Consider the following 9,297-nt stretch of genomic DNA (forward strand, 5'->3'; position numbering starts at 1 on the left):
GAGAGAGAGACAGAGAGAGACAGAGAGAGAGAGAGTGTGTTCCATCCACTGGTTCACTCCCCAACTGGCCACAATGACATGAGCTGTGCCAATCCAAAGGCAGGAGCCAGGAGCTTCTTCCCGGTCTCCCATGTGGGTGCAGGGGCCCATCTTTTCCTGCTTTCCCAGGCCATGCCAGAGAGCGGGATCAGAAGAGGAGCAGCCTGGACTTGAACCGGAGCCCATATGGGATGCCTGCACTTCCAGCCAGGGCTTTAACCCACTGCACCACAGCGCCGGCCCCATCAACGAACACTTTAAACAAAACTTTTTAAAAGGCAGAACGGAGTGGCCAACGGCCTGCAAAGCAACATGCCCAAGTTTTACTGTGACTACTGCGATACGTACCTCACCCATGATTCCCCATCTGTGAGAAAGACGCACTGCAGTGGTAGGAAGCACAAAGAGAATGTGAAAGACTACTATGAGAAATGGATGGAAGAGCAGGCTCAGAGCCTGATCGACAAAACAACGGCTGCATTTCAACAAGGAAAGATACCGCCTACTCCATTCTCTGCTCCTCCTCCTGCAGGAGCGATGATCCCACCTCCCCCCAGTCTCCCGGGTCCTCCTCGCCCTGGTATGATGCCTGCACCTCATATGGGAGGCCCTCCCATGATGCCAATGATGGGCCCTCCTCCTCCTGGGATGATGCCAGTGGGACCTGCTCCTGGAATGAGGCCACCCATGGGAGGCCATATGCCAATGATGCTGGGGCCCCCAATGATGAGACCTCCTGCCCGTCCCATGATGGTGCCCACTCGTCCAGGAATGACTCGGCCGGACAGATAAGGAGAGAGGGGAGGCCTCTTCCTAGCAGTTCTGTATCGCTTGTTCTGCTTCACCAGGAGATCATGGTGCTGTGACTCTGGGTGTTTTCTAACAGCATGACAAAGAAGACTTGCTCCCCCTTCTTATCAAAGAAAGAATAGTTTTGGGGGGAAATAGGATTTCAAAAAGTGCAGTTTTCATTTGTATTGTGAAATGTGAAAATAAAATTCTCAACTCTTTTAGTTAAAAAAAAAAAAAAACTTTTTAAAAGAGAAAGATTGTATCTGTGTCTCCAGACAAGAAATGCACTCTACACTAGGCTGTTCCAATGCAAAGGAAAACATGAGAAAATACAGAGAGACTAAGAAATGCATGGAAAAAATGAGTCAAAAAATGGGTTCATTCTGGTGCAAAAAACAATTTTTTGAAAGCCATGCATAACTTTTTCTTTTCTTTTTATATTTAGACGGGCAGAGTTGGACAGTGAGAGAGAAACAGAGAGAAAGGTCTTCCTTCCGTTGGTTCACCCCCGCTCCCCTAATGACCAATACAGCCGGCCTTCGCGCTGTGCCGATCTGAAGCCAGGAGCCAGGTGCTTCCTCCTGGTCTCCCATGCGGGTGCAGGGCCCAAGCCCCTGGGCCATCTTCCACTGCCTTCCCGGGCCACAGCAGAGAGCTGGACTGGAAGAGGAGCAACCAGGACTAGGACCCAGCACCTATATGGGATGCCAGCGCCACAGGCAGAAGATTAACTGAGTGAGCCACGGCCACTGTCCCCATAACTTTTGCTTCACCCCTAGTTTCCCACACACTTTGTGAAGACCTCTTATCTGCTTAGGTTTCCAAACAGTTGTTCCCCAATCAAATGGTTTAAAATCAATTTCCACCCTGTGTCACATAAACATTTAAAAGATCTGAACAGTGAAACTGCTAAGCAAATTGAAAACACAAGTTTCAAGACTGGAAGGTTTTCTGTGCAACCAACATCAGAGTTTCTGGGAGACAACAAAGATACTCTACAAAACAACCAAAAACGAAACGCACAGTTCTTTAAAATGAGAAAGGTCAGAAACAGGCAATGAGCATTCAAGAGGAAGCAGAATGGTGTCTAAAACAGTGATGCAGCCCTGTCCCCTCGATGGCTTGGGAAGTGCGTCACAGACCAGAGATTATGGGAGAGAGACCCAACTGGCTGCCATGTTAACTGTATGACAGTCACGGGCATCCAAAAGGATGGGAGAGACGACGGACACTCACTCACTGCTGGCGGGAGCCCAGTAGCAAACTGTGCTCCTGTTTGCTCCATTGCTATAAGCCAGCGATCCCGCCAACGGCCAACCTGGTGCCGGCATGGCTTGGCCTACCACCAAGCAAGCCCTGCACAGCCAACCTCTCGCCCACCCGCCTCGGCCACTTGCTCACTCGACATCACGACTCGGACCGGCAGTATTTCCGAAGCTGCTTCCTCTCCAGCGTCTGTGTTTGTCTGCCCCCTGCCACCCGGACGGCTCCTTTCTAGAACAGAGCCAACTCCTGACGGTATTAAGTCACACCCTAGACCAGATTGACAGATGTAGCACTTGAAGAGCTTATCAGATACATGGGATTAACAGATGCCAATTTACCTCGGAATCAGCCCTTAAGATGTTCGGATCCGGCTGAAGAGCCCATGAGAGTATTTTAGGCATGGAAAGCCAAGACACTCTGGAAAAAAAAAAAAAACCTAAATGAAAGATCTCTGCGAGTGAGAGAGATCCCAGTGGAAAGAACATGCCATCAAAGGAGGAGGTACCCTTCTCTGAAGGGAATTTCCACTTTGACTATGACCTTGTCTAAATAAGATGGGAGTTGGCAAACTCAAAAGGCTTCCCTAACCTAGGCAACTCAATAGCCTAGAGTGATTACTGACCCCAGAAACAAGAGTGTCAATTTCTTAGTCAACAACAGGAGTCACTGTGCACTTCCTCCTCATGTAGGATCTCTGCCCTTCACGTGTTGTAAAATGTGAATTCTTCCTATAACTAGTACTCAAACAGTACTTGATGCTTTGTGTTTCTGTGTGGGTGCAAACAGTTGAAATCTTTACTTACTATATACTATATTGATCTTCTGTATATAAAGATAATTGAAAATGAATCTTGATGTGAATGGAATGGGAGAGGGAGCGGGAGATGGGAGGATTGGATTGCGGGAAGGAGGCAAGTTATGGGGGGAAAAAGCCACGGTAATCTAGAAGCTGTACTTTGGAAATTTAGATTTGTTAAATAAAAGTTTAAAAAAGAAAGAAAGAAAGATCAGTGCCCATATGGGCTGTTGGCGATGCAGGCTGGGGCTTTAACCCGCTGTGCGAAAGAGCCGTCCCCAATAAATAAAATCTTTAAAAACGAAAATACAATCAACTTTCTAAAAAAAAAAAAAATCCGAAGAAAGCGAGGAGGTGGTATGTTAATTAGCGTGACTGTGGTGGTAACAAGAAAATCAATCCTTTTAAAAAACACTTTTTAGTACAGATATGTTGATTGATTTGAAAGGCAGAGTTCCAGAGAGGGAGAGAGAGGTCTTGCACTCGCTGTTTCACTCCCCAAATGGCCACAACAGCCAGAGCTGAGCTGTTCCGAAGCCTGGATCCGGAGCTTCTTCTGGGTCTGGGTCTGGGTCTCCCACACACACAGGCCCAGGGGCCCGAGGACTTGGGCAAATCCTCTACTGCTTCCCAGCCATAGCAGAAAGCTGGATCGGAAGACCGGGGCCCCTACGGGATGCAGGCACTGCAGGCCTCTCTCTCTCTCTCTCTCTCTCTCTCTCTCTATCACTATGTATCTCTCTCTACCTCTCTATCCCTATCTCTATCTCTCTGTATCCCTCTCTACCTCTATCTCATCACTAACTCTACCGCTCTGAACTCTGCCTTCAAACAAAGAAAAAAGAAAAAAATATCCCTGCCCTGCTGGAGCCCGAAGGAATCCCTCCCTCGCTCCTGATTGGACAGTAAGAGCAAGGGGGCGGGCCTGAGGCGCCTAGCGACCTGCGGGAAGCAGAGGCGAGAACTCTGGGAGAACTTGACCACTGGAAAGCGGGTCCGGGCGCCCGAGTCTCAGGCCCGTCCCCTCGTGCGTGGCCCGGGGAGGCCCGCTGCCCACCCACCGCCCGAGAGCACGCGGAGGACGGCAGCCCACGAACGTGGCCACCACGCCCTTGCGGCCCTGGATTTCGCGTTGTCTACGATGGCGCCCCCTGGCGCTCCACGGTGGCGGCGACCCCGGACTCTCTGGTGGCGGCTGGGGGCCAAGGCCGCGGCCAGGTCGCCAGGCCCGCCTGACTGCCCTCAGGAACCCCATAAATCGTCTTCTTGTGGCACTTCACAAGTATCTAAGTTCACCATTACAAAACGTCCACACACTACAGAAAACCAGCCTCCAGGCTGTGATGCCTCGGACCAGCCCAGAGAGCCCCCCAAACTCCCAGCACATTTGCTTTTGTAAAGAACAAGGCAGAGGAGTGGTCCCTCCAGGGCTGTCTCCAGGTCGCCGGCAGGGGCTCCTACAGACTGCTTCGTCCATTTTCTTTTTTCTAGGACTGGAAAAAATTCGGCCCTTGAAGTCTGGGGGTTCAGATATCTGCTAGTCGTCTGGCTCGTCGTCATGGAACAAGCGGTACATGCGCACGAGCTCCCCGATGTCATGAGGCAGCGAAGCCCAGGGCGCAGAGGAGTCCAGATGGATGTTGTGCAGATCGGCGGGCAGCGAGTCCTCGGCAGCCTCGGGGCCCTGCGCCTGGGAGCCCCCGGGGCCCTGCTCTTCCTCCGCAGGCGCGCTGAGCTCCGAGCATGTTGGCGGCGGCGGCGGCGGCGGCGGCGGCGGCGGCGGCGGCAGTGGCAGCAGCAGCGGTGGTGGCAGCGGAGGCGGAGGAGGAGGCTGAGGTGTGGACTCGCTGGGCTGGCGGGGCTGGCCCTTTGGCTGCAGTTTTCTTTGCTGGGCGCGCTGATTTTTAAACCAGGTCTGGGGAGGAAGGGAGGGAGCAGGTTACTCCAGGGGCAAGGACCCCAGGGAGACCCCATGGGCCTCAGAAGCTCGGGGCCCTTGTGGCGTGGGCACGCTGGGCTCAAGCCTCTTTCTCAAATGCTGTGCCGGGCCCGGGAGGGAGCCGCAGGCATCAGGTAAAGGGGAGGGGGCCGGGCAGCCTCTGCCCTGCTCCCAAGGGATCCTCTGCAGCAGAACCTAGAACTTTGGGCACTAGGCTTTGCACCACAAAGGCTCACGTTCTGGGAGCTCGGTCTCTAAGGACACAGTACTGAGAGGTGCGGAGACCCTCGGAGGGGAGGCCTGGTGGGGTCATTCGGCCATGGGGTCGCGCGCAGCCGCCGTGGGCCCTGGGGGCAGTGAACCGGCCGATGGAAGACACCTCTCTCTGCCTCGAACTCGTTCAAAGAGATAAATACATCTTAAAAAAAAAAGTCGGTCTCATTGCGTCTCATCCAATACATTTAAACGCGCTCCCTGCACACACGTGTTGGCTCAGCCTGCGCGGGTGGCTCTCGGCTGGCTCCCCGCGCTGGGGCTGGGCGGCGCCATCCACCAGGCGCGGTCCTGGCCGCCACCGCAGGCCGGCTCAGACTTGAACTCTTGCGCCCACAACCGCCACCGCAATGCAGCCGCGAGGGCCCCGTCCGCCCTCCCGAGGGAGTCTTTCTTGTCAAGTGCCCACGCGCAGGAAGTTCGGGACAAGTCCCGGGGCAGCCTCTGCCTGCCAGCCTCGCAGGGACTGCGAAGCGCAGCGCGCGCATTGGCCATTGCCCTGAGCAGCCAGCGCAGCGGTGACCACAGCAAGTGAGTGCGCGGCGCGGAGGGCGCGGGGCTCAGGACATACCTTGATCACATACGCATCCAGATGAAGCTCGGACGCTAACTCTTGGACTCGGCTCCAATCTGGGCAGCGGCTGGTTTCTAAAACAGCTTGCAGCATCCCCAGCTGGTCGGGGGTAAAGGCCGTGCGGCTGCGGCGAGAGGACCTGGGCACTGCAGAGGGAACAGCAACACAGGCCTTTGGTTTGCTTTAAGCAAGAATCCATTGGAGTTCCTGATGCAGACATTTGGGGCGTGACCTGGTCCCCGGTTGCTCGGGAGACACCAGCGCTCTCTCTCGGGGTCTCTTCCTCTTTGCCAGGGTCTCGCAAAGGAATTTTGGAAAATGCACCCTGGAAGGCAGAGCCTGATCTCATGGTCATGCATTTTCGACGTGAGCTTGAACTGCACCAGGGGAAGATGTCCTGCTGCCACACACGTCCACACACACACACAGACACACAGAAACACACACATACATACACAAGAACACACACACATCCACCCACACACACACGCATACATACCTAAATGCACATACATGCATACATACACACCCACACACTCACACCCACACCCACACCCACACCCACACCTGCACCCACACCCTGTGAAGGCAAGTGCCAAGCTCCCAGTTTTCTCCCAGCTCATGAGAAAGACAGAGAGAGAGACAGAGAGAGAAAAAAACTGCATAGGGCTTTGGAGGAAGCCCTCAGCCATGGACGGGTTGGAAAGAGATGGAGAAAGAGCCGCAGGCAGAGGAGAAGGAGGCCAGAAGCACATGTGCGTGGTTAGAATGCAGCCACTGGGGCCGGCCCCTGGGAGGCCTTGCAATGCTGGGTTCCTATCCCAGAGTCCCAGTTGGAGTCCCGGCTGCTCCACTTCCCACCCAGCTCCCTACAAATGCACCTGGGAAAGCAGTAGAAGATGGCCCAAGTACTCAGGCCCCCACACCCACGTGGGAGACCCAGATGGAGCTCCCGGCTCCTGGCTTTGGATTTCACCAGCCCTTGGCCATTGCAGCTACCCATGCAAATACACATGCAAAGGAAATGTTTTTTCATTTTCAGAAGGCGCCTGGCATTGTGGCAGAGTGGGTAAAACCCACCACTGGCAACACTGGCGTCCCATATGCACACTGGGGCAAGGCCCAGCTGCTCCACTGCCTATGCAGCTCCCCGCTCATGTGCCTAGGGAAGCAGCAGAGGACGGCGCAAGTGATGGGACCCCTGCACCCATGTGGGAGAGCTTATTTTTATTATAAAACTCACATTCGAGGATAGACATTCTTTCTTTCTTTGTTCTTTTTTGAAAAAAAAAAAAAAAAAGATCGATTCATTTCTTTGAAGGTCAGAGTTACTCCCCAACTGGCCACAATGGCTCGAGCTGTGCCAATGCAAAGGCAGGAGCCAGGAGCTTCTTCCGGGTCTGCCATGCAGGTGCAGGGGCCCAAGGACTTGGGCTGTGTTCTACTGCTTTCCCAGGCCATAGCAGAGGGCTGGATCAGAAAAGGAGCAGCCGGGACTCGAAGCGGCGCCCGGACTCGAAGCGGCGCCCGTATGGGATGCCTGCCCTTCAGGCCGGGGCTTTAAGCCGCTGCACCACAGCGCCGGCCCCATCAACTCACTCTTTCAACACACGGTTTTCAAAGAGAAAGATTGTGTCTGTGTCTCCAGACAAGAAATGCACTCTACACTAGGGTTTTCCAAGGCAAAGGAAAATGGGAGAAAATACAGAGAGACTAAGAAATGCATGGAAATAGGAGTCAAAAACTGAGCTCATTCTGGTGCAAAAAGAATGTTTTGGAACGCCATGCATAACTTTTTCTTCCTACCTATTTTCCCAGGAACTTTCTGAAGACCCCTTATCTGCATAGGTGGATTCCAAACAGTTTTTGCCCAAGTCAATGTTTTAAAATCCATTTCCATGAACTTTTCTAGGAGCCTTGCGTCACATGGACATTTAAAATATCTGAACAGTGCAACTCGGAAGCAAGTGGAAAACACAAGCCAAAGACTGGAAGGTTTTCTGTGCCAGCAACACCAGAGTTTCCGGGAGACCCCACTGGCTGCCGTGCGAACTGTATGACAGTCACGGGCATCCCAAAGGATGGGAGAGACGACGGACACTCGCTCACTGCTGGCGGGAGCCCTGCAGCAAACTGTGCTCCTGTTTGCTCCATTGCCAGAAGCCAGCGATCCCGCCAACGGCCAAGCCGGTGCCGGCATGGCTTGGCCTACCACCAAGCAAGCCCTGCACAGCCAACCTCTCGCCCACCCGCCTCGGCCACTTGCTCACTCGACATCAGGACGCGGACCGGCAGTATTTCCGAAGCTGCTGCTTCTCCAGCGTCTGCGCTTGTCTGCCCCTTGCCGCCCGCACGCCTGGCTAAAGGATGGCTCCTTTAGAGAAGGAAGCCAACTTGGCATGGTATGAAGTCTTTGATGGACCCTCCCTAAGTCACACCCTAGACCTGATTGACAGATGTGCCGCTTGAAGAGGTGAACCCCAGCCCCTGGCTCCCGGCTCCCCATTGGCACAGCTCTGACCCTTGTGGCCATTTGGGGCGTGAAGCAACGGAAGGCAGACCTTTCTCCCTGTCTCTTCTTCTCACTGTCTGCAGCTCTACCTCTCCAAGAATTCAATAACAACATCCTCAAACAACGATTTATGTTATTTTATTTTACTTTATTTTATTGGAAAGACCAGTGCCCATATGGGCTGTTGGCGCTGCAGGCTGGAGGTTGAACCCGCTGTGCTACAGCGCCGGCCCCAATCAATCCAATCTTTAAAAATGAAAAGACAATCATCCTTCTGCAAAAACATCCTAAGAAAGCGAGGAGGTGGTATGTTAATTAGCGTGACTGTGGTGGTCACAAGAAAATCAATCTTTTCAAAAAACACTTTTTGGTACAGATGTGTTGATGGATTGGAAAGGCAGAGTTCCAGCCGCGGCCCCGGCTTGCGCGTTGTCTACGATGGCGCCCCCTGGCGCTCCACGGTGGCGGCGACCCCGGACTCTCTGGTGGCGGCTGGGGGCCAAGGCCGCGGCCAGGTCACCAGGCCCACCTGACTGCCCTCAGGAACCCCATAAATCCTCTTCTTTAAGCACTTCAAAAACATCTAAGTTCACCGTTACAAAACGTCCACACACTACAGAAAACCAGCCTCCAGGCTGTGATGCCTCCGACCAGCCCAGAGATCTCCCCAAAATCCCAACACGTTTAGTTTTGCAAAGAACGAGGCAGAGGAGTGGTCCCTTCAGGGCTGTCTCCAGGTCGCCGGCAGGGGCTCCTACATGCTTCATTCTTTTTTTCTTCTTTCTTTTTTCTAGGACTGGGAAAATTTGGCCCTTGAAGTCTGGGGGTTCAGATATCTGCTAGTCGTCGGGCTCGTCGTCATCGAACAAGCCGTACATGCGCACCAGCTCCCCGATGTCATGGGGCAACGAAGCCCAGGGCGCTGAGGAGTCCAGATGGATGTTGTGCAGATCGGCGGGCAGCGAGTCCTCGGCAGCCTCGGGGCCCTGCGCCTGGGAGCCCCCGGGGCCCTGCTCTTCCTCCGCAGGCGCGCTGAGCTCCGAGCATGTTGGCGGCGGCGGCGGCGGCGGCGGCGGCGGCGGCGGCGGCAGTGGCAGCAGCAGCGG

General features: G+C 54.1%; 1 protein-coding gene across 1 annotated transcript; it reads left to right on the top strand.

The window, feature by feature from the left end:
* Positions 1-321: 321 nt before the first annotated feature.
* LOC138846793 (U1 small nuclear ribonucleoprotein C-like) lies at positions 322-1,070 on the top strand. Its single transcript, XM_070063502.1, has one exon. The coding sequence runs from the start codon at positions 352-354 to the stop codon at positions 829-831; it is 480 nt and encodes a 159-aa protein (XP_069919603.1). The 5' UTR covers positions 322-351; the 3' UTR covers positions 832-1,070.
* Positions 1,071-9,297: the final 8,227 nt, after the last annotated feature.

Source organism: Oryctolagus cuniculus, chromosome 18 (assembly GCF_964237555.1).
Source record: "Oryctolagus cuniculus chromosome 18, mOryCun1.1, whole genome shotgun sequence".
Classification (NCBI taxonomy): domain Eukaryota; kingdom Metazoa; phylum Chordata; class Mammalia; order Lagomorpha; family Leporidae; genus Oryctolagus; species Oryctolagus cuniculus.

Excerpts from the sequence above, each read along its gene's own strand:
- LOC138846793 (XM_070063502.1), top strand. The coding sequence starts at position 352 with ATGCCCAAGTTTTACTGTGACTACTGCGATACGTACCTCACCCATGAT.